This window comes from Neofelis nebulosa, chromosome 12 (assembly GCF_028018385.1).
Source record: "Neofelis nebulosa isolate mNeoNeb1 chromosome 12, mNeoNeb1.pri, whole genome shotgun sequence".
Classification (NCBI taxonomy): Eukaryota; Metazoa; Chordata; class Mammalia; order Carnivora; family Felidae; genus Neofelis; species Neofelis nebulosa.
In genome coordinates, this window is record NC_080793.1 from 80,332,018 (window position 1) to 80,358,543 (window position 26,526).

General features: G+C 39.3%; 1 protein-coding gene across 1 annotated transcript in view; it reads left to right on the forward strand.

The window, feature by feature from the left end:
• The window catches only part of ALDH1A1 (aldehyde dehydrogenase 1 family member A1), a 58,499-nt gene extending 49,471 nt beyond the window's left edge, over positions 1 to 9,028 (forward strand). The window contains exons 12-13 of the mRNA XM_058695690.1: positions 3,689 to 3,763; positions 8,412 to 9,028. Coding sequence (XP_058551673.1) covers positions 3,689 to 3,763; positions 8,412 to 8,484 — 148 coding nt within the window. The 3' untranslated portion in view covers positions 8,485 to 9,028. The remainder of the gene's footprint in view (positions 1 to 3,688; positions 3,764 to 8,411) is intronic.
• The last annotated feature ends 17,498 nt before the right edge of the window (positions 9,029 to 26,526 follow it).

The window sequence follows — 26,526 nt, forward strand, 5'->3', positions numbered from 1 at the left end:
GACTCTTAATTTTGGCTCAGGTCAAGATCTCACAGTCCTGATTTCAAGCCCAACTTGGGGCTCTGCACTAAGGGTGGATCCTGTTTGGGATTCCGCACCCCATCCTCCCTTGTCCCCTTCCCCACTCTCACACACAGGCTCTCTCTCTCTCTCTCAAAATAAATAAATAAACATTTTTTAAAAAATAACATGCTCTTAATTTTATAGATCTTTTCTACCATTTTTCCAGTCTCTATTTCATTTATTTCCACTATGATCTTTATTATTTCCTTCCTTCTACCAACTTTAGGCTTCATTTTTCCTTTTTTTTTTTTTTTTTTTTTGGTTTCTTTAAGTGTAAAGTTAGGTTATTTACATATGCATCCATGAAAAAAGGTAAGTTCAGGATGCTCTTATACTACTGTTTTGAGTTGCCCCTACTTGAATTTTTTCAGACTCATTTTTTTAAATTTTTTTTCCTAGACTCACCTGTCTTATTAGACAAGCAGTTGCTGCCTTAAAAACCAAACCACACCAAAAACAAACAAAACAATACAAAACAAAATAATAACAAAAATCATATTTGTTTTAAAAATTTTTTTTAAATTTTTAAAAACCTGCTATATTGGAAGAACTTTGGAAGGGTATTTTCTGTCTGGCCTCCTAAATAGCTCCCCTAAAATATTTCATTGTCTGGCTAATATAGTATAAGTGTTACTAATTTCTAGGTAGTTGGCACTATGCTATACACAAAGGAAATGAAAGTTCTGCTTTCATCAAGTTAATTAAATGCTAGGACAATATTTATTCAATGTCCCTATGTCAGAAAACATTTAATTCTTATTTCAGTTTCTTTTTCTAAGATTATTAGAAATGTCTGAAGGTCTTAATTTGGGAAAACATAGTGAGTTTTGAGGAACGTGTCTATTCTTTTTTAACTGATTTAGACCCATTTTGAGAGAAAAAGAGAGAGCTGCACAAGCGGGAGAGGGGCAGAGAGAGAGAGAGAGAGAGAAACACAGAATCCGAAGCAGGCTCCAGGCTCTGAGCTGTCAGCACAGAGCCAGACGCAGGGCTCAAACCCATGGACCGTGAGATCATGACCTGAGCTGAAGTCGGATGCTTACCCAACTAAGCCACCCAGGCGCCCTGTGATTTATATTATATCTTTATTTATATCTCCGAATTTTATACTTTAAGCCTATGCCTCACAAATTGCTACACTTCTGTCCAGCCCCCAATCTCTGGACGGCTTTGTTGGTAATTCCCCCCTCCCCAAACCTCACTTTGTTCCCTCAGTCTTGTCAACATTCAAAGTTTTATTTTCTCTCCTGATGATAAGTCACATCTACTCAGGTTAAAAATCCACTGGACATTGAAAGGTATTTATCTTTAAGAGACAGCCAAGCAGTCCTTGCCTCTCTCCGTAGCTCTGAAATCTTTTTTCCTAATCAAAGAGAGTCACCATTAATTAATACACTCTATGCTAGGCATTATTCTGCATTCCTTATGTTCATTATCTCGTTTCACCTTACAACAACTATGCAATTGTTAATCTGTGTAATTTGTGCAATTTGTCAATGAAAAAACTGAAGTTTAGTGAACTTCAGCCATTGATCAAAGCTAACACAATAAATGGCAGCCGAGATGCAGACCTATTTCAAGACTCTAAAGTAGTGATTCTCAACCCAGCTGTACATTAGTCATCTGGGGAGCTTTAAAAATAATAAACTGATCCGGTGTGGGGTGGTGCGCATAAAATCCATCAATTATATCAATCTCTGTGATTCAATATGGATTTTTATTTAAAGAGTATTTTTCAAAGCTCCCATGTGATTCTAGGACTGGGACTAGGACTGAGAAATTGCTCAAAAAGCCTGATTCTTTCTATAATGGGATGTTTTCTTTCAGAGGCTTAAAGTCAAGCAATAATCAGTCAGGATAGTGATTACAGTGGGATTTTCCTACGATAAAATTATTTGTAGGATTCAGCATTCCTAATGCATGTATGTATATTATCTCCAGTCACTAAAAACTTACTCAGTACCAAGCATTCTAAGAAGCATATTTGATGCATCACCTTACTTATACCTTGAAATAACCCAATTAAATATTGTCACTTCCGTTGTACAGAGAGAAAGCATATATTTAGAGAAGCCAGACACCTTTCCCAGTGCCAACTAGGTACTAAGGGGCAAAGCCAGGATTTGTGGGCTTGGAACCTCCCTTCTTTATAACAAGAAAGGACTGTGGAAGGAGAACCAATTGGCCAGGCTGATTGTTTTGAACTGCAGTTTTCTCCAACTGGATATTTCTTAGTTCTCCATTTACTTAAACTAAAATAGTTTCATTTCCAGTATAGGGTCAAAAGACTAAACTCATTTTCAGCACCTTTCAACAAAGACAAGTTTCAGGTTTTTGACTTTGGAATGCTATATGCCTGCTGGATCGAGAAGCTTAGGACATCATTCTGCCCAGTGGCATGGAAATCCCCAGTCAGGAATTCCTCTGCTATTAAAACAGAGGCATATTCTTACTGCTACTTATTCTAGAGCATAACTCTAGTTCTGGCATTGTCCCAGACATAGTTTCCACATGGTGTATTCAAGATAACTACTGAATCCCAGGGTTGCTGGGATTTTACCCATAATTTCAGAGTAGGGATCTTATTTTGCAGTTTAAAGGGCAATTAAACAAAACTGAGACAAGTTGTCTTTTGAAAGCATACATTTTTTTAAGGAACCATGCTCCAGAAGGAGAGACTTGGATAAGAATCTGTAGTCCAGTGAGAATATGGAGCTCTGGGAATCGGGATTGTAAATGCTTTACTGAGGAAATTTGTGGATATTATTTCAGGATCAAATTAGTAACCAAACTTCATGTGTAATACAATGTATTTAGAAGTCACATTGTTGTTTGCCTATTATAATAACATCAAAGGAGAGGAAAGACTTTAAAAATATTGTTTCTCCTTTAAATAGTATATTTTTCCTCATATATAATGAGAATCATATAGGTAATTAAATTTTGCTGTTGACTTTGGCCACCAGGAAATTTAAACAAATTGTTCATGTCCTGCGAAACTGCATTCTAACCTTTCCTCCTTGTCTTGACTTTCTACTGTAACTTTTTTTTTAATTCTAATTATTCATGTTTTTGTAACTATATTAGTTCATACAAGCATCTTTAAACATTTTATGAAATACGGCAAGGAAAAAACAAATTAATAGTGAAATCCAACTCCTGCCAAGGCCTGTTGTATGAAAGCAATTAATGAAAAAAGGAAACTGAGGAATGTGATACATGTTACAATTGCAAAAGATAACTGATTCTAGCCTGTTAAGTACACAGTCCTCAAGAGAATTATAAAGGTTATGAATATAGGCAGTAAAGAATATCCACCCACCAAACCCCATTCTCTGGCAAACCATATCCTTTCTCCTATGCTATGTTGGCTATCCTATTATCATTCAAAATGGCTCTTTACACACAGAGCTGTACCATTGTATTTCTTTCTAGGCAGTACTTACCCATATACTTATACTTCTGCATTCTAATTTATAGTACTGCTTTTTTGTTAAATAACAATGAGTATGTAACATTGAAATTAACAAGGTTGCTAAAGAGCTTTCTGAATTTCTAAAATTCCAAATTTAGGAGTTATTTCATAGGTTATGTATGATCTACATATACTTCTTTTTTTCCTCAGGGTGAATTGCTATAGCGTGGTATCTGCCCAGTGCCCCTTTGGTGGTTTCAAGATGTCTGGAAATGGAAGAGAACTGTAAGAACCACTTTCTATTAAGACAAATGTTTACCTTGATAAAAATGGTTGTCACTCAATGGAATTAATCCATAGTTGCTCTTTGAATTAAAACCTACCTCTGTTCTTCCCTGGAAATTCCTACTGTCAAATAGCTTTTAAAAGCTGGATTTAGCCCATGAGTGCAAAAAAGTGATGGCATAGGGGAAATATAACATATTAAGCTCCTACTATTCATAAGGGACCATGCTAAGCACTTTACCTTAGTTATTGAAATAATGCCAACTTTTACAATTTCTTCCTGTATATAAGAATGTAATCCATCTGGGAAACATTTCCACAAAGGAGGCAGAAACTACAAATTGGTGACTGTGAGAAGTGTGAATATATAAGAACACTCCAGTCATTTAAATATGCCTCTTAAACAAGTAAATCATGTGACTTTATCTCAAAAAGCTTTTCAGCGTAAGAAGAGTGATTCTCACGTGTTGAAATATTTTTGATGTGGAATCTAAAATTTTAAATTACCTCAATTAATTATCTTTTTGTACTAAAATATAAGCTGAAAGGGAAATTTAATAAGGAAAACATGTTTTATAGTCATGACTATGCTCAGAATATATATACAAAATCATTTACAAGCCTTTAGTTGCTTTAGAAACTTGGGTGTATAGACTTTTTATAATGTGCATATACACGTGTATACACAGAAAGGGGTGACAAAATGTTTGGTTGATTTTATTCAAACAATTCTAACCATTTTATTTCTTAAACATTTCTTGTATTTATCAACACATTTTAAAAGTCATGCGGCAAAAAGACACATCATATACAAACCCTATGGAATCAAACATAGTTAAAGCTGTTCATTCTGTAAATAGCAAGAGCAAATGAGTCTCAGTTTCTAAAGGTCATGAATGCGTTAGGTAGCCATCTACTTTGTCATTTGAATAAATCAGCGAAATTGAAATGACGCAATCTCCTTGGAGAACCAATAAAAAAGAAGGATGATAAAATGATCCATCCTTCTCCTCAATGCACATTTGTTAAGTACTTGCCCAGGAGCCCCAGAAACATGATGCCACATCCCATCCTCCACATAATCGTGGTGGCAGGAGGAATATGTCAAAAGATAAGTAGTGCAAAATAACCTATACACAACATGAAGTAAATAGTCATAAACTGTGAGTTCATAAGTCATGAGGTAGAAGAGTGGATAAAATGCAGAGCACACAGCACTGAAGGACAGAAAACCTGGGCACCACCAGAATATAACATCCGTGGCATGGCTCTATCTTCCACAATTTTCATCCATCAGGTAAAATCAGCAATTGTGGGTGGGGATAGGAGTGGGAGAATGATGTAGAAGGTCTACGAGCTCCTTTCCATACTTAAGATTCTATAGTATTAACCCCTGTGATAACTCAGTGGATAAGAACTTACTGGCAGTTGACCCTACAGAAAATACAGGACTCGATCTAGGGCAGGAAACAAACGTAGGATGTCAGTAAGCAGAGAAGAGAGCATTCTTGAACACAACGTTACATGTGACACGTGGAGGGGTTTGTGAATTTGGATGGCTGGCGAGGATTTGTGGAGTTGGAGAGTATGATACCAGAGTTCAATAGGATACAGATTAAGAAGTCTTGGCTTACATTTCATTAGTAGAGCAGGGAAAAGCCATGGCTATCTGTAGAATGGCGTTGGGGAGGTGGAATGACAAAGGATCAACATATAAAGGGAGCATGGCCCGGTAGAGGAAGCTCAATTGGACACTAAGCGACCTGCACTTGTATCCCAACTCCACCTTTTGCTGGCCATGCAGCCTGTTTCACGTTGTCCAACTTTGGAGCCTCCATTTCCTCTTATTCAAAATGGCGATGTTAGCAAGCCTCTTGAGATAGTCGTTTGAGAGTGAAATGACACACCCTGTGCCTGTTCGCCAGCATTCTGTCACAAGGTGGGGACTCGGCAAATGGTTCCTTCCTTCCCTGGTTTCTTTTCTTTACAGTATTCATTATTAGAGAGTCCCTTGGCAGAACCACTTTGTACAAAAAGCTGTAACAAAGGTTAGATTATTTTGAAGGGCGGAGTTCGTGGCTGGCCCAGCTACCTAAGACATTTCCCTAGGAATATTGAAGATAAAAGTATCAAAGGGGACAAAATAACGAAGAAGGACCAAATAGGTCAATTTTGTTGATTATAGTTTGGTCCAACTTTATGGTTGAGGCATACAGAAATCAAATAAGGGAGGGCATGGAATGTCAGAATTAAACTTCAGTAATTTCTTAAAATTCTGGGAAATGAATACAGATAATTCCTTTTTACATCTGTATAAATATAAATAAAAGAGTTAGTCTGTCATTTTTTCCTTCAAAAATTCCAGTTGAGGATGCTGTTAATTTCTACTTGAAACCAAATTTGGTGAACTTAATAAACAAGTCATTTGCTACAAGATGTTTAAAGAGAATTACTGAAGCAATAACCTCACACGACTCCTAAGGGCTCAGTTACAATTTATCCTCAAAGATAGGAAGGTATAATTGATCAGTTGGGAACAAATTCCTTAAAGAGCCAAAAATAGTGGTACACAGACCTCAGTGTGGTAGACATTCCTTCCTGTGTGTAATTGTACTAATTTTCACCTCAGTTAACATAAGTCACTTGTGACTTTACTAGTATATCACTGCAAACTCCATTGGTTCTCGGCACCTCACAAGCTCTTTCTTTCCTCCTGTCCCTTGGAGAAAAGAGGAGCATGAAATTGTTGTGAACCACTGGACTTACAAACCAAGCTCGCAGGAATATTTTTTGTTTGATTATGTTCACCAAGTCAGTCTAACAAACATTACCTCTGTGCTTACTTAAGTAGTGCCAGGCTCAGTTCTGGGTACAGAGTGAAAAAAAAAAAACAAAACAGATGTAGCTTATTTACTAATACCTTATTACTACAGTGTGGACCTTGGGTGAGAAGCAAGGTTATCATGCGTAAGTTTGTTGGAAATACTACTACTGAAACAGAATCAGCATTTTAATAAGGTCCCAGGTGATTGGCACATTGAGGAATTTAGCACAAAACTAGTAGCTCATAGACCGGCAAGATAACGAGAAATGCAAACAGATGTTTTTGTGTTATATTATAGACAGGAATGTCTACGCATTGGAATACTCCAGAGTGGGACTTAGTTCAACCTGAGTATGACAATAATGACACTTAGTACTCTCCTGAGAGTTTCAAGTGTCCCTGTAACAAAATACAATGGAAAGCCTATTGGCAGAAATCATGGGTTAATTTATCTAACTTTGTGAGACAAAATACTTACTAAAATATTATCCCTTAATGGGTTTCAGACAACTGAGGCTAAGCCCTTTAATTACTTTGAAGAACATGTTCATTGAAGCTTTTAGAAGGTATTTTCAGAAGCTTAATTGCCCAGGAAAATAATCAGTGTAAGAAGATTAGGTTACCCAAGAGAAAAAGATGTCTTCTACATACCTGTCTACCTCACCAGAAGGGAGGGGTAGAAAAGGATCAAGATCATTTTCTTCTGCAAGCCTGCATGTGCCTGAGTGTTATAATTTTAAGAGTGTTCCTATGTACATGCGATGTAGTCCTATCATCAAAATAATCCAGAGAATAAGGAAGCTCAATGCTTTTCGTTATTTCTTCAGCAGAGGGTAAATCACAGTTTCCAAAATGGGTAGAAACTCTCAATGAACCCAATAATAGGGTACCAGGATCCTAATTGATTAACTCAGGTTAATTCTTGGTCATTTGGTTTGGATTTAAGAGTTATAGAAGCAAATGGCAGTGGTTGTCTGAATAGAAAAACCCCAAACCCACAAGCAGCCCAAAGGTCTGAAATTGGGCCAATGAACCCTGTCTTCTCTCCCTTCAAAACAGAAAGAAAGAAAGAAAGAAAGAAAGAAAGAAAGAAAGAAAGAAGAAAGGAGGGAGAGAGGGAGGAAGGGAGGAAGGAAGGAAGGAAGGAGGGAAGGAAGGAACAAAGGAAGGAAGGGAGGAAGAAAAACTGTAACAATAAAAGTCAGGATTTGTTTTGTTTTCCCAAAAGTCAAGAGATACTGTTAATACTACTGCTAGAGAATATTTTGTGTCAAACCGTATCAGGGCACTTTAGAATGAAAATAGAAGTCTGGCCATTTTTTGGCCCCTTATCACTTCCAGGCCAATCACACACAGTAAAAACACTAAGCTAAGCTGTACTTGAATTTACAGTTTTACTCCACTACTCAAGTGATTGTATATTACTACTTCTCCTCTTGTACTAATATGTCTTGTTTATTTGAACCTAAACTAGAAATGATACAATTCTTCTTGGACTGAACCGTCTTTTTTCGTGTGGTGGCTATTTGTTTATAGTCAAATAAAACAATGTCAAAACTGGACAATTTCTGTGCAAATCAACAGAATGTACATGGTCATTTAAAATGCAAAAAAAAAAAAAATTGAAAATTTGCCCCACAAGGGGATTTATGTGAGACCAGATATCTTATGGGTGGCTGGCTGGCTACTATTTGAAATGCTTCTGTACACAGAAAATATTTTCCATTGTCCCTAACCAGATAGGCAAGAACAAATTTGTACCAAATCATGGACTAGTACAATTGTACTGCTGTGCTAAATTCTGTGGGTTTTCCCCCTGTCTAGGGGAGAATATGGTCTCCACGAATACACAGAGGTCAAGACGGTCACAATGAAAATTTCTCAGAAGAACTCATAAAGAAACTACGAGAGTGGAGCAAAGAATCCTCAGTGGATAAGCATCTCCTCCAGTCACTAATATACTGTAGTGGGTTTTAAATATAAAACTGTTCTTTTCTTGATTTTGTTTTAAAACGTAAGCTAATCATATTAGCATTAAGATTATACATAGAAAACTTGACATGTAGCTTATTCTGAAAGAATCCTTTTTCTTCTGATATGTGACCCCCAAGTCCTATTGGTAATAAAAAGGATGGATTTGAGGCAAGATCTCTCTAAGCTCTGTGATAGTTACGTGCTTCTCTTTGTAGCTACTTGTCCAGAATAATCATGTTATAGAAGAGGACCAGTTGCCATGTAGCTTCTTTCTCTAATGACCCCTTAAAGTCCTCAACACACCCTTGAACTGCAGAGTAGATGTGTTCTGTTCCCAATAGTTTTGACGTCACTGGAGTTTGTTGAAATGTTTCCTAGAATGTCATGTCTGCTTGTCAAATGAAGTCCTGCTTGAAATACTTAGCTGTAATCTAAACGTAAAGCTTAATAAAAACAACCTTGCATGATTTTTGTCAAGTTTGGATTTTTTAAGTAGAAGTTTTGGTTATGGGGATTTACTCTACTCTCCCTGTCATTCAAAAGCAATGTTAAATTGGGCACAAATATGTATTTAAGAAGAAAAGTCAAAACCACTCATTCTCAAATAGGTAAAGAAAGAGATTTTCTTTTCTAGAGGAATTCTTGAAATCAATAGTAAATATTTAAAGTAAGTGGCTTCAGTCTTTCAGCAAGTATTTATTGAGCTTGTAGATAGTTCTGTGCATTACATTAGGTATTATTGAAAAAAAAAAAAACAACAGGTGAATAGTGGATGTTCCATTACCTCAAAATGCTTTGATTTAGTGGGGAACAAAGACGCCATACACCAAAAAAAATTTTTTAGTGATGGGGCATAGAAAGGGAATGAGAAATGAAGAAAACTGAAGAGCGTGATAATAATGTACCAATGGGGTAGAGATGACCTTTAACTGAGGGAATTGGGAAGAACCTCATGGAAGAAATTTAACAGGATATGAACCTGAATAATGAGCAGATTTGCAGTGAATAAAGAGGAAAGAGGCTCCATATCATACTTTCTCTCAGGGCATATTCCATTGGAAAAAATGGAAAAATTCTATATCATATTTTCCTCTCCTGGAGTTTCAAATTGCACATTGCTGTTTTCTAGGTTCTGAGAAGTTCTAGCACCTGCTCAGTTTTGTTTGATACATATTTTCTTCTAAATTTATTTAACCATAGACCTTCCCTTTCTCCTATCAGTTAATACTGATTAACATTAAGGAATCCACATTGCTGGACACTGTTCTACACAACAAATTAGCACTGAGTGCTCTGAGGAGAGCTAGAGATCAAGATCAAAGCGGGGCAGCTGGAAGAATGAATGTCCTCAGTGTAAATTAACATATTTGTGCCCTCATACAAAGAACTTCTGCCTGGGTTCCCATGTAGAAAGTAAAAACAAGTGAGTATTTTGTGTGCACATATATTCTAAAAGGCTCTTCGTTCAGCAACCTAAAATGTTTAGATTAACATTTTTTTCAGATTCATATTTTATAAAAATAATTATTTATCACCTTACATTGGCAGATACCTCAGTAACACTGTTGTTAGGACATGTAACAGCTGCCACAATGTATGGACAAACGCAATTCTTTGGCTTCTCAGACCCGAAATAATCCGAACTCCAACTGCAAGAATTTCTTGGGATTCTGTGGGCCTGTAAGATTTGCAATCTAGACTGTCTCGTAGTATTTGGGACCTCATTACTTTGAAATCCGGAGAAGTCAAAGGCATAGGGAGAACTGAAAGATCTTTGGGCGTTGAGAAGAAAAAATATCCAAATACAGAGGAGAATCGCATTTCCCCAAAACCAGACAATGTCTACATTTTTAAAAGATGTGTTTAAAACTATGCACAAATAAATTAATAGGCGGACAAGTTAATATTGTAATGGCAACCCACCAGAACATTTTAAAATGTAAAACAAAGAGGGCTGATCCCAGAGCAAGATAAAAGCCAGAAGCAAGTTTAAATATTTGAAAATTAAATCTTCATTGTATAAATAAGACATTACAGGATTAAACAGAAAATATCTGTTTTACATTGGCTTGCCCTGAGTCTCTAGACACTATTTGTATTTCTTTTCTTTCGATTTATAAAGCTATGCTGGCAATAATTCTTAAAACCATGAAAAGTTAAAGGGTATTTTATCAGCCTATGCGCTACAGAAAATATAAGGAATTTTATCATGAAGAATTCAGTTCTACAATCATTAATGTGATATCATTGTCCCCAGTATCCACATGGTAGAAAGTGTTTTCTGTTCCAGGAATGCCAAATGATGTCACAGATGTTGGAACTACTGTTCAGGTAGAGACAGTGTCAGGGATACGATACAAATGTCCGAATGTCTGCCCACCTCCTTTCCTCCCCGCACCCCGCCCCTACCCATTTTCTATGATCCATGCTTCTGGATTCCAGTGTAATAGCCAAGGGGAAATAGGGGGAAAGTATTTTTTCTTAAATTTTTTTGTGGCCAATTGAAAATAGAACTAACTCAAAGTAGGGAATTTTAACCATTTCCTCACATACTTGGAGGCAGTGATGAACTTAGAAGACCCTTTTCCCTGGGTAATGCATGATTTTTTTGAGCCACATTTCACTTGGACCTTTAGAAGTGTACATATACCATCTACTGAAAGCTTTTTCTTCCTGTTTATTTTCTTTTCTTCTTTCTTTCTTGCTCTCTTTCTTGCTTGCTTTCTTTCTAGTATATCAAATAACCAGGTTATATTTTGACATGAAGCAGAAGTTCCCAATTGGAATTTCACTCGTTGATTTATCTTGGGATTTTTAAAAAAATTTTATTTTATATATTCTCTGGGGATGCATTTGAGCCTTATCATTTTGATGGTAAAAGAATATACTGGAAAGAATTGGAGATGGTGGCTCTTCTCTCTCGATATCAAAATGCAGTGACTGCCGGAAGGGCAGGGAAGCTTATTCTTACAGCATGCTGGGACTGTGGTATTCTGGAAGATGCTATCCTGAGTCAAGACACAAATGAGAGAGAAACAGCTCAATTATCACCTCTGACATTCTGTGGAAGGGTAAAGACGGCCATAAACTTCTTAGTTGGGCTTAAGATTGCAACACAGAATGGGGTGCCTGGATGGCTCAGTTGGTTAAGAGTCTGAATCTTGATCTCGGCTCAGGTCATGATCTCACAGTTCCCGAGTTCGAGCTCTGTACTGATAGTGCGGAGCCTTCTTGGGATTGTCTCTCCTCCTTCTCCTTCTCTCTCTCTCTCTCTCTCTCTCTCTGCCCCTCCCCCACTTACTCTCTCTGGCAAAATAAATACAGTTAAAAATAAAAAAAAGATTGCCCTACATTATGTCTCCAAATGGGCCCTTGGGTTCTGAGCAGTAGGTTTATCCCAGGGAAAAATAGTCACATCTGTCAACACCTATTTTGGCATTACCCTAATTCCAAAATCCCTAGAAAGTTAACTTTCTTTCCAAATGAAATATCTACGGCAAAGGTATACCAATGCTTTTCACATGTTTATTTTAGTGCCATGTGCTCCCTAGCCTTTTGTTCTATTTAGAAAAACGGACATCTCTGGGGGGCACCTGGGCAGTGCGGTTGGTTAAAAGTTGGAGTCTTGATCTCGACTCAGGTCCTGATCTCACCGTTCATGAGTCGGAGCCCCCCATCGGGCTCTGCACTGATGGCACAGAGCCCACCTGGGTTTCTGTCTCTCCTTCTCTCTGCCCCTCTACCGCTTGTGTTCTCTCCCTTTCAAAATACATTAAAAAAAATTTTTAAAAAAGGATAGAAAATGGACATCTCTGAGTTTTATAGAAATGTTCACAGGAGGCTGACATAGTGTTTTCCAGGAGTGGATTTCACCGGATTTTAAAAGTTTAGTTTGGTTTTTGTCAAGTCACTTATTGAAAGATTCATCAAGCCTAGGGGTGCCTGGGTGGCTCAGTCACTTAAGCTCCCGACTCTTGGTTTCAACTCAGGTCATGATCTCATGGCTCATGGGTTCAAGTCCCATATCGGGTTTCATGCTGACAGTGCGGAGCCTGCTTGGAATTCTTTCTCACTCTCCTTCTCTCTGCCCCTCCCCTACTTGCTCATCTCTCACAATAAATAAGACTTTAAAAAGTAATAAATATTCGTCATGCCTAGAAAAATATTACCAAATATAAGAACACAAAACAGTTTCCTTCAACTTTTCATTTTATTTTATTTTATTTTTTCAACGTTTTTTATTTATTTTTGGGACAGAGAGAGACAGAGCATGAACGGGGGAGGGGCAGAGAGAGAGGGAGACACAGAATCGGAAACAGGCTCCAGGCTCCGAGCCATCAGCCCAGAGCCTGACGCGGGGCTCCAACTCACGGACCGCGAGATCGTGACCTGGCTGAAGTCGGACGCTTCACCGACTGCGCCACCCAGGCGCCCCTCAACTTTTCATTTTAAAATAACCTCACTTTGGGAAGTGTTGCTATAGCAGTTCAAAGAACTCTCATATATCTTTTATTCGCTGATTTCTAAGATTTTCCCTCATTCACTTCATCATTCCAATTCTCTGGATAGATTCACTTTTTTCTTGAGGGAAGCTCTGGAGAATAACTCTTGGATATCATGTCCTTTTGCCCCCAAATGCTTCAATATCTTTTTCTAGGAACAAGCTCATTCACAAAAGCCAGGGAGTAATGACCTAATTCAGGACATTTAACATTGACAAAATATTAGTATCCAATATACAATCCACATACTATTTTCTCAAGGTGCCCTTGTTGTCCTTGATGGCATTTTTTTCTGCCTGTGGTCCAAAATTTGATCCAGGATCACTAATTGCATTTGGTTTTCATGCTTTTCTTTCGTCTTACTCTTCCTTACTAATGGTGGTGTAACATGTAAACACATCTAATATTCTGCCAGGTTGGTTAATGTCTTGGCCCGGAGAGAAACCTAGGAAACACACAAAACTCACAGAGTTAGCTAAATGAAGAGAAGCCAGAAAAGAGCATTAAATAGTTTTAAAGAATAAATACTTCATTTCTAGATTGATTATTAATTACCATCCTTCATGATAAAACTGAGAAGGATTCTGTACATACAGGCTGACAAACATGTCTCCGTTCTCGGACAATTCTGAAGAAAAGTTGTGTTCCCTTGAGGACGCTAGTCCCTACTTCTTACATGCATTATTGCAATACTGCCCATTTTCATTTCATTCCCTAGATTATTTGAATATTTTCCCATAATAACAGGTTGTCCGCATTCTGACGACATCTAGGGAGGCACCATAATTGTACTTGGTTACAAATCCCTTGGTGACTTAGAAACATCTTAAATGACTTTACTCTCAAAGCACAGTTGTGGTAGGAAGATCTTGATCTTTGGAGTCAAAGGGACGCTAAATTCTGGTTCTACCACTCACGAGTGGTGTTAGCTTAGGTCAATTATTAAGCCCTTCCCATTTAGCCATCATTCAACAGGTAAAGGTGGCTGTTGATACTTAGGAAGCAATATAATATTGTACATAAGCCCATGGGCTCCTGGAGTCCAGCAATCTGGTTTCCAATGCCTGCTCAGCACCCACTGGCCTTGGGATTTGGAAAAAAATAACCAACCTTTCTAAATTTCAGGTTTTTGTTTTTGCTTTTTAATCTGTAAGGAGGAATTAATACTGTAGTTATCTAACTGAGTTATTCTATTAAAAGCAATAATGTTTGTAAAATGCTTAGTAAGCTTCGTAGCATATAACAAATACTCGATACATGTTACTGATCTACTGATGGAAGATTCTGGAATTAATAATAACAATATCGGGGCACCTTGGTGGCTCAGTCGGTTGGGCATCCGGCTTCGGCTGAGGTCATGATCTCACGACCAGTGAGATCGAGTCCTGCGTCGGGCTCTGTGCTGACAGCTCGGAGCCTGGAACCTGCTTCAGATTCTGTGTCTCACTCTTGCTCTGCCCTTCTCCTGCTCACGCTCTGTATCTATTTCTCAAGAATAAACATTTAAAAAATTAAAAAAAAATAATAACAATATCAACAAAGATAATAAAGTTTCTTTAGACACTATAGGAAGTATCTTTCTCTTGACCTTGACTTTGTATCTTCTGTAAGTTCTTTCTCTGGTTTCCTGTGTCCTAGCTATTAGGCTACCTTCAGTTAGGGCCATATAATTATGATCTGCCCATCCCTCCCCACCATCTTTTTTAAAAAATATAATTCCTTTAGACACAGGTGAAAATTCATTATCAAAGAAAGAGCAGAGTGGAGGACAATGTGAGCAAAAAACTTGGCTTAGAATCGAAGTTAGAAACTTAAATACATTTAGTACCAAAGTGGGGCTAGTTCTAATTAAATGAACCCAACTGCCTTTCACCCCTGAGTTGCCAGTCATAATGATTAATCCGTAAGCTAATAGCCAGGGACAGCGGGACTAAGAGAACAACAAACTGAAGAGGCTGGTTTCAAATGCAGCACGGGAACCTACAATGACATTGGTCACCCGGTGATTGATTCAGAGACTCAGCCCACATGCATTCAGTGAGGATTAGTGGACTTAAAAGCACATGGCTTAGCATTTGTGTTCAATGTTCAGTCACCTTGCATTCATGCGACCACAAAATGTCAGAGCTAAAAAAGAACTTAGCGTCCTTCTAACCCAATAGCTTCATTCCACAGAGGCATGCAGAAATCAAGTGATGCTTGAAGCATCACTAAATTATCAGTGGCAGGGTTTAGCTAATAACCCCTATATTCTAACTCCTAGTTCTATGCCACTGCCTGTGTCCCATGCGGTATCGTAGATGCTTACGTTGATACTTGATTAAATATGTAACATGCAGTGCTGTATTTTACTTATTATTTTTATTCCTTTTGTCTAAAAAAAGTAATGCTGCATTTTGTTTGCATGTATTTTATTTATTGGAATTTACTCCTTTTGTCTAAAAAGGGAAAAACCTCCAAGTGATAGTTTTTTTTTTTTAATAAACCTTCAACCACTTGCAAAGCAGAGTATCTTGATAGAGTTACAAAGATTAAAATCCATTAAATGTGCTAACTTCTTAACTTATCAGAAGTCTACTGTGTACAAAATATTGTGTATTGCAAAAGAAAGGATGAATATTAAGTCCTTGTCCTGTGCAAACACAATTTTAGGTGCCTTAGACAGGTTATTTGTTTCATATAAAAATGAAAAATCCTGCTCGTACAGTGCTTCCATCTAGTAGAGGAGATGAGAAATATACACGAAATCATGAAAATAAAAGATCAAATGTATGAAGTACGGTAAGATGGATAGCAACAAAATCTGCAATTGTTTGCGGGAAGGAAAATGGTCAGTTTCTGGAGTGACTTTCACGAAGTAGGCAGCACGTGGCCCAACCCGACACAGAGCAGCAGACCCTGAACACGAGCAAATAAAGCAAGGAGCATGTTCTATCCTGGAAATGAAAAGTAATAGTGGAAAAGCCCCACTTTACATGGTGAACGGTGAACTTACATGGCCCTGGTGGGTGGAGAAGTAAAGCTGGACAGGCAGTTTGGGGCAAGATCATGGAAAACTTGAATTCCAAGTTAAGCCATAAAAATTTAACAAGGAGAACTCTTAAAATCAACAGCAAATACATTGTTGTGGGATTTTTCTTTTTTTTTTTTAAGTGGATTTTTTTCAATTAAGCTCTTAATTTTTTAGTCATTATAGATTCACATGTAGTCATAAGAAATAATAAAAAAGAGATTCAGGGGGCGCCTGGGTGGCTCAGTCAGTTGAGCATCCGACTTCATGATCTCACAGTTTGTGGGTTCGAGCCCTACATCGGGTTCACTGCTGTCAGGGCAGAGCCTGCTTCAGATCTTCTCTTCCCTTCTCTCTTTGCCCCTCCTCTGCTTATGCTCGCCCTCTCTGAAAAATAAATAAACATTTTAAAAAATGGAGGTCCAATGTGCCATTTATCCAGTTTCCCCCAATGGTAACATCTTGCAAAACTGTAGTACAATATCACAACAGAACATTGATGTCATCGCAGACAAGATATGGAACCTTTCCATCATCACATGGATTCCTCAGGTTCCTCTTTTATTGTCATACCCTGTCTCTGCCACCTTTCTCCTTCTTTAACACCTGGCCATCTGTCCTCCATTTTTATAATTTTGTCATTTCATGAATCACACAGTATGTGACCTTTTTTCTCAGTATAATTCTATGGAGATTCATCCAAGTTATTGTGTGTGGTAAATTAAAATATATGGCTGTATTTTTACCACTTGGCTTTTTTTTTAAGTTTATTTATTTGTTTTGAGAGAGGATGAGGGGCAGAGAGACAGAGAGAGAATCCCTAGCAGGCTCCACACCCCTACTGAATCTCACAACAGTGAGATCATGACCTGGGCCAAAACCAAGAGTTGGAGGCTCAACTGACTGAGCCACGCAGGTGCCCCTGCATTTTACTACTTGTAATGGGAAGCGTCTTGCCAGATCCTAAGATAGATACCTCTAGAGAGACATTCACTATTTTTTTCTTTAATAACTTCTCAATTGAGTGGAATTGTCTTATCATATTCCAACCAAGTATGAGTGTAGGATAACAATGAAAGGGTAGGTAAGTAGGAGGAGGATCTGTTGGCAGAAACAGAGAATGTTCCATTTCCTCACTTCTGGAAAGTGTAACTGAATCTAAGTTCTGAGTTAGATTTGAGAAAATAGAAGAAACAATTCTTTCAGCAACCATGTTAGATACTCAACAAAGGCTTGAGGGTACAGTGCAGGGCACCATGGGAGAAAGGGTGCTTCATAGTCTTAGACAACCAGGCCAGTAGATTTTCTACACTATGTGTCTTCTTCATTCATTTCCATTCGTGAGTACTCCCCAGAAAGCTCGAGGTAGAAAGCATGTAATTTCTCCCTCAGGAGATTTTGACATACTGCCAAACAGACTGGTTTCCTCCGCTTCTCCCCCCTCCAGAAGTTAGATTGTCTCCACATGAACCTGGATTGTTCTCTACTCTTCCAACTGCTAAATCCGGCTAAGACTACGGTGACCCTCAGAAGTACTCGTGACCCTCCCTGCAGAGTGGAAGGTGCAGCCGCCCCAGAATACCACGAAATACCATGCGATATCACCCAACACCAGAGAACAACACACAGACCAGCAGCACCCCTCTCTGACCACTTAGTTCACTCCAGCCACTATCGTAGGCACACTCAATGAGTCATCTCATCACCTCTTCTCAACAACTACATTAGACCAGAACTACTTTCCTGAACTTGTGGGCAAAGAAACTGAGGTGCAGAAAATTCAGCTTACATGTCGAGTAAGTAGCAGCATGAGAATTCAAAGCCAGGCAGTCTAACTACATAGCCCTCCTCATTCTTAACCAATAAACTGTAATAACTGGGCATCAAAGCACAGTCAGGCAATCCCAAACTATAGAGTATAATTAGCAAAACTTAATTTTTTTCCTTTTGCCTTAAATGTTGCATGAAAAGTCATTGAGACTTTTCAGATTTCAAGTATATTTTATTTTTCCTCCTCTTTTTGACCTTTAAGTCCAGATGTCCCAGACTTCTCTGTTATATTCTTCTTGACTTCTGCTGTCAAAAAGATCCATAGACTGGGAGGTCTTGGTGGCAGTTAACCCCCAAAGACACAGCTGCTGGAGAAGTCCCTCCATGTCTGTTTCATGCTCATTTTCACAAAGGAGCACACAAGGGAAGCCGTCATCTCATGCATTAAAATGTTCCCCAGCTTCATGATGCTCAAAACACTGGCATCCACAACTCCAGTGCCCAAGGTCTTCTTCAGCCAAGGGAATTGATTGCCGTACTTCTGTAACATCTCAAGACTTTTAAGCTGCTCTCAGCCGATGTTCAAAGATAAAAGGATTTTATTAGGGCTCATCCCCTCCAATAACCAAGGGAGTGCTAGTTTTCGGTCAAATCAAGTCTGAAGGGAAAAGGTGGAGGAAGACGTATTTACTTTTAAGAATTTTCAAAGAGCGAAGTGATGGTTCAGGGGAAAATCAGGGTAAGATTTGTAGAAGTAAGGAATGAAAGCACAAGGGGATTGGAGTCACAGGTGCTGAAGGGGAAAGAAGAACTGTATTTTCTTACAGCGTTGACTTTGGTGATGCTTTTTCATGGCTTCAGTCAATGGTCACCTTAACCCAGAAGCCTCCCTACTGCACGCTTGTCTCCCACTCGTCTAGTTATTTGGCTCTCCTATGTACTCCCCAAGATGCTCGGTAGATCTCTCACCTGGAAGTTATTGGTCCAAACTGTCACCCTCTGCTTACCTGTTTGCTTTACTCATCGGATGGAAAAGTTGCAACCTGAGATTGGAGGTTTTGCTTTTATTTTACATTTTGAGATCCAGTATCGTGCTTTACCATGTATTAGAAGTTCAAATAAAAGTAACAGAGTGAATTCGCGCTCCAATACCCTGGTCCTTTGCAAGCTCTGTTTACACTTCCAAAAAATGGTCTCATATATAAATCATATATGTTGGATTTGCCACGACCCTGGTTTTGGCCATTGGCTCTTCCCACTCCTCTATGTCTGGGAATGATGGAAAGGGTATGGAACCCAGTGATGAAGAAAAAGAGACTAAGAGAGAGCCAGAGCTGCCCGTCACTGCATGGGCTGCAGGTAGAGAAGAACAAGCTAAGAAGATCAGAAATCTGCCCTTCTTCACCCAGGCAGGCACAGCGAACCTTACAAGAAATACTATAGAGATCTTGCACAAGAGAGGTAACTCGAACATCACACAGACTTGCTTCAAAAGAGCCAGCTCCCGACTCTGATGTGAGTAACTGAGCCCCTTTGGGTGGCATAACCGTTCTAGGTTTTACTCTCTTCATCTCCTCAGTGAAACGGGGACATAACAGTGAAAACTCTGGAGGGTTGGAAGAATCCACGTAAGTAACTAACTTAGCCTGATTCTCAGCTCACAGCCCCTGGTTCGTAAAGGTTAGCTGGGAAATCATTAACTATGAAATTATTCACGACAGCTAACATTTTTACTGCATTTTATATGATACTTGCCCACACTTTATTGTATTTGATCCTTGTGATGTCTCGTGAAGTGATCTGGGAAGATACGGTTATCCCACTGGATATTTAAGAAATCCCAGCTTCTAAGAGATTTACCGACTTGCTCGGGTTCACACAGGTAAGGCATAATGGCACAAAGATTATGCTGAAATCTTCTGATTTCATTACTCCAGGCTCCTAGACAGTGCCCTTACGTCAATAATTGTTCTTTCTCTCACCATACTTTTAAACTCAGAGCCTGCTGGAGAAGCAGCTATGGCAAAGGACAGTAGCTCAGTACTGGGGAAAGAGTCAAAGGGAGGAAGGAAGGTGGCGCATGGAGGCAGTGTGGCATTTCTCCTTCACTTTGCCAATGAACGTCAAAGGAGAGCTGCATGTGGTTAGCTCTGCATAGGGAAGGGATGCACGTATGGGATACAGCGCTCAGTGTTCCTGGGATGACGACGCCATAACATGACTTCCTCAGGGACGCTCTGTTTCCTTTCAAAACTCTGACCTCCTAACTCTTACTTGTTTCCTTACCATTTCTAAATAGTAAGTAGAGCATAGGGCAGGGTAGGTGGGGACAGCGTAAGAATAGAGGCTGTCTGTAACTCCATCCAGAAGAGATCCCTCTCTATTTGGGGCTTGAGAATTTGATCGCAAATCCCTTCATATCTAAAAGACGGACAAAAGCTTCAAAAGAAGGTCTGAATGGTGACGGAGGTGGAGCAATATGGAAATTTCTGGATCTGTCATCCAAGTAAATATTAGAAGCAAAATGGCCATTATTAAAGAGCCAAAAAACCTCCCCCAAACAGGATTTGCAACATCAGGCATTCTAAAAGGTAAAAGCCCTGAACCTTGCCAATCCTGGACCTTTGCATAACTGAAACTGAGAAGTCTGTCACAGCCTCTCCTCGGGCAGAAAGGGTTGAGGGTAGATGAAAATGTTTAGCTACAACCTGCCCTTGGGATAATTGCACGTTCCAAACGACATCAAACAAAAAGGCAGTCTCGACTTTATTGGCATGAAGTGCTATTAGGTTGTCAAGAATCCTGTGATCTCAAACTGCAAGAATAGGCAGAAAATGACTATGCAGAGGATATTAAAGGATTGCAGGATATTCTCTCCACTGTTGCATTACCATTTTTTTTTCTCTCCAATCATTTTGAGTTACTTTCTGGAGAGGAAAAACCAGGTAGGATTTTCCCATAAGGCAGACGATGCAATTTGAAGAAAAAGAATGGCTTTGCTAGGCTTATAAATATCCCATCTGATCTTCTCCTGGTTTATAAGCTTTTTTAGAATCGAGGAAATGTGGGAAGCTCTGACATGATTATACCCAGCAGGTAAAAGAGAAGCACTGAAATTCCATTTCTGTAAGTCATCCACATTGCAATGAATTTTCCAGGGCTCTTCTGGCTGTGACAGATTGTCCGCTGTAGATTTGAGGAGGAAGTCAGCATCGAATGACTGCAAAGTCAATATCAGCCCTCTAGAAACAGACAAAATCATTCTGTACCTGCCATGGGGCTATAAGGGAGAAGGAATCACGTATACATTTAGCCCAGACCTATCATTATATAGATGAAGACACTGAGGGTCCTAGAGGTAAAGCGAGATGGTCGCTATCACACAGCTACTTAGTGGCAGCTTTACAACTAGAATCTAGGATTGCTGATTTGTCGCCTGGGATCTTTCCCAGCAGCTCGCAACTTACAATTTTCTAAACAAAAAATGTTTGCTATTTGCACCTTGAGTTGGGAAGTGACTTGAGAGTTGCTGCCATACATATTGGTGGTGGTTGGTTTGTTGTACCAACTTAGTATGTGTTTGGGGAGCCAGCTTTATTCCATTCTCACTTCATATGGTTTGGGAAAGTTGGAACCCGTGCATGTTCTCTAACTGCTGGGATGGGCATTAATTCCCATCCGGTTGACTCTGAGTGAATTCTGATCTTCCTGGGTTTGTAGTCCCATACCAGTGACCTACTTAATTTGCATCCTATTGAGGGTGACAGCCTACCATATGTGGAACGGTCTTGCTCTTTTAGTATAATAGCCCTTGCAGTTCAGTTTTGATAAGAGGTTATCATTCTGGGGCTCAACAGGATGGAGGTTTGTTTTAAAGTGACAGCCTGCTTCTCGCGCATTCATTCTGGTTTGTGCAAACTGTCCCACGTGGCCTGCTTGATGGAACGGGGCAGAGGTGTTTTGCAGCAAGGCAAAGGGTGAATGGCCAGCTTTGGGGAGCTCTGCCTGCTCCTTCCAGCTCTGACCAGAACATCTCCTGTATTATTTACATACTCTGCTTCAACAACAGATTATTAGTTGAAAATGAGATACAGAGGGTCACCTGTGTGGCTCAGTCAGTTGAGTGTCTGACTCTTGATTTCCACTCTGGTCATGATCCCATGGGGGATCGTGGGGTGGAGCCCCGCATCAGGACCTGGTCATCCCAGGGTCCCTGAGGCACATTCAACATGTTGGACTCTGAAAAGCTGTCAGAGTCACTAAAAGCAACTTGTGGCATTATTTAGTGACTGTAACGTCAAGCCGGTGTTTCTCACATCCACCAATAGATTATGATGTTTTAAAATTTCCCATTTCTTGCAAAAAAATAAACAAAAAAAAGATAGGTCCCGTAAGAAAGGTAACAAATGGTTTCATACCACTACAAAATTAGGAGGGAGAAAGAAAGAAAGAAAGAAAGAAAGAAAGAAAGAAAGAAAGAAAGAAAGAAAGAAGAAAGATTAAGAAAGAAAGAATCCAGAGGAGAGGTACCTGTAATCAATAATGCCTAACCCCCCTGGGCCCCTGATGAATTCCAATCTCCTGCTGGGAGGAAAACAATATTCCATCCTCTTCCTTGAGATGTACCCAGGTATGACATAAAATTCAGTCCAGCCCAAATGGAGTCCATCCTAAGGCATGGGCCAGTGAGCCAATAAAGTTTCCTTTTAACTTGAATCTTTGCCCTTGAAAACAAGACAAAACCTGCCTAATTCTCATTCTGTCTCTTTTTCTTTCCCTGTCTCTTCCCCCATGCCCCCCCCCATACTTATAACCAAATAAGAGATATTCCCATATTATATACCTACTATTTCCTCTCTCTTGAGCTGCCACCATACTTTTGATAGAAACCATTTTTCAATGTTTGGGCAGCTTCAACTCTGCGTTAAAAAAGAGACAGGGCAGAAGGTGACAGCAATCATCACAATTTATTTTTTGTTGTTGCATGTCCTAGAAAAGAAACTCATCATTCTGGGATAATTTAATACTTTGAAGAACAGCCCGGAAACACAAGTAAAAGGCCTCAGTGCTCTTCTAGGCAATGTAGCTACAAGAACTAAGGGGTCCAACTCTGCTTTGGAAGAGAGCTTTAAATGCATGTCACTATTTTGGAATATGTGCAAAGGATCTTAAAATGTCTCTTCCTGGATTCCATGTTCTGTTCTGTTTTGTTTCCTTCCTGTTGTTCTTGGGGAGTATGGATATGGGAGACGGCATCAGCAAAAAGGACAGGCAGAGAATTATTTCTTTTCTTGAGTTTTCTTTTTGCCACTGAAATAAAAATATAATAACCATGATAGTTATTGCATATTAAATTCTGCTATGCACATCATGGTTTCATTTAAGCCTTGAAGTTCATGCCAAGAAATAGTTGTCTCTATTGTATTGATGAAGGCTGTAGCTGGGGAGGTAGGGATGAGAATTTGCCCAAAGTCATAGGATGTCCTCATTGCTAAGAATCTGTGTCCTGAACGAAGCATTTCGCATGGACTATTTTGTGAAATCTTCACAGGACCCCTGGAATAAATGCATGATTATCGACAGTTTTGTAACTTGTCAAAGTAACAAGCTAAGTGGGAAGTTCAGAGCAAAATTAAAACCTGGGTCTTTCTAACTCTAAAACAAATGTGCTCTGACTATACCATAAACATTCTCATACCTCGTCAAAACAAATGGCCTGAGTTTAGTTATACATGGTTATACATGGTGACCATGCATAGCCAACGATAATAGATTTAGTTTTTATGGACTTCCTGAAAAGCATTTTTTGCAACATCCTTCGGCAAGCATTTGTTGAGGCGTCTGGGCCAGGCGTTGGGCTGGACGATGGAAGCATGGCCATGATAGACTTGCCCCAACACTTGCCCCCAAGGAGTTGGGAGTCTAGGAGAGTGAGGAGTGAGGATGGGGGAAGAAGAAGAAGAGAGTGAATTAGAGCACACAACACAAAGTCACACCCTTATACAACACAAACTCAGTGAAATGGAGACCCAGTAAACTCTAAAGTAGAGTTTTCAGCCATGGTACCACTGTCATTTGGGGCTGGATAGGTATTTTCTGTAGGGAGTGCCCTGTGTGTTGTGGGATGTTTAGCGGCACCTCTGAATTCTACCTACTAAATGCCAGTAACACTTTCCTTCCTCAGATTTGACAACCAAAAATGCCTCCTGGGGATGGGAGGTAGGGTAGCCCCCAGTTCAGAATCATGGACCTGGAGGTACACCATGGCAGAGATAAGCAATGAAACAAAATTGCAGGTTGTTAATAATGCTGTCTGATTTTTTTAATTTTTCTTAATTTTTTTTAGCATTTTATTTTTTGAGAGACAGACAGAAAGAGAGAGAGAGAGAGCATGAGCAGGGGAGGGGCAGACACAGAGGGAGACACAGAATCTAAAGCAGGCTCCAGGCTCTGAGTGGTCAGCACAGAGCCCTATGCAGGGCTCGAACCCACGAACATGAGATCATGACCTGAGCCGGACCCTCAACCAACTGAGCCACCCAGATGGCCCTGTCTGATTTTTCAGTAAGGGCTTGTTCCGTGCCAAGTACTTTAGAAACCTGCTATCATCCCACCCTGACAATAACCTTTTGATGTGTATAAATCATATTGATGACCCTTTTATAGGACTAAGGCACCAAGAACTCAAGTAACTGACCCTATCAGCTATGCAGTAGTTTCAGGTAGAGCTAAGATTTGAATCCTGGCCTATCATCTTAATACATGCACTGACACATGAACAACATTTTTAAGTCTTGCTGGTTCTCTCATGTTCTTTACATGTCCACAGACTAAACATAAAACTGTCAACATAAGAGAATGCATATTTATAGGTTTACCCACTTCTTTTGTGGGTATTCTATCTTGTCCACCTCGGATCTAATTAATCTAGATGATTCAGTTATGGGATCAATGCCCATAGCCCATATATCTAGGAAAAATATGGGCTTTAATTCTGAAGAGTGGAATCAGTTTCATATCTTGGTTTATCTTTTGGCCATCCAACCACTAACTGTGGAAATAATCAAATACTATTGGCTGAGGCTAAATGTTTCTAGATATTTTTATTGGAATGAGTTAACAGAAGGTAAAAAAAAAAAAAAAAAAAAAAAAAAAAAAAGACCTGGATACCTTCTCTCCCTTAAATAAATACCTACAAAGGATCTCCTGGATTACTAGAAAGTTTTCATTTAAATTTCCAATTCTATCATTCCAGCAATACAAGTAAATTTGCATTAGTTATGTTTTCTAGGTATTTCTCGGAAAATTCTAAGTGGAATATTTCCTTTATGGACAGAGTTTTCTTTCTTTTTTTTTTTTTTTTAATGTTTATTTATTTTTGAGAGAGAAACAGAGTGCAACCGGGGGAGGGGCAGAGAGAGAGGGAGACACAGAATCTGAAGCAGGCTCCAGGCTCTGAGCTGTCAGCACAGAGTCCGACGCGGGGCTCGAACCCACACAACGTGAGATCATGACCTGAGCTGAAGTTGGTCACCCAACGGACTGAGCCACCCAGGCACCCCCTAGAGTTTTCAAATAGTCCATTTGCTAGGCTTACGTAGCTAAGCGAGAATAGTGATCATTTTACACTCATTCATTTACTCCAGTAGACTTTTAGGATCTGCCTCCTATTCTTCAATTTTTTGTGTGTGCATCTGTGGTCTATTAATATGTATCCCAAATCCAGTAACTATAGGAACATCAACATAGGCATCAGAATTGTTACTGGAGCTTTATTAAATCAGTGCACTAATTGTGGACTGCTATCTGTGAAATCAGGACCTGGGGACAATAAGGCCACCGGTAACATTGTGACCCAGGGTGGCTAAAGCGCTGATTCACAATTAGCCTGCTGTACTGTGGCTAAGGATTAGGGAGAATTAGGACTGTATGTCAGATCTCTGACACTCAAGTCTACACCCTGGACACAGTGGCACCAGATGCGTGTCAGGCGGTGTGTGGGGACGTTCGACGACTTGATTTAAAAGAAAAATCATCTGTAGATAGGACGTTGTTTGTTTGCCCGGCTCAGATTTGCCTTTGTGCCGTTTTGGTGGAAAGAAAGAGAACCAGATCTGCTAGTGTATGTAATAAATCTCCCCCAAGAGGCAGGGAGTTTGGCCAACTGAAAATGTGAAGCGAGTTATTTGCATACACTTTAAGATTACTTTAGGAACAAGCATTGGAAAACCTTGTGTCAATCACAAATTGATGATTTCTACCTTCAGGTAGTACATAAAACAAGTTTAAAATAAAAAAAACCAGTCTGAGTGGAATAGCACTGTGTATATTTCAAAGGTTTTCACAACAAAGGTTTTTCACTAATTTTGATAAGATTTCCACCACTCACCATAAATATGTATGCCCCTTATTAAAATAATAAGGTACTTAAGTAATAAGACTTCTGCCTATGTATATACATAGAAAATAATTGGATTCTCATTCACACACTTTGTAACTGAGCAAATTTGCTTCTTCACTCTAATTGGGCCGTGAATCGTCTTTTTAAGTCCATACTTAAATGCCACTTAAAGAATTTTTTTCCCATAACCTCATAACTGTAATTAAGTCCCCATGTTACACTGTCTCTTAAAAGCCACACATTTTCTGCAGAGCATTTATAGTGATTTACAATTTTATATGC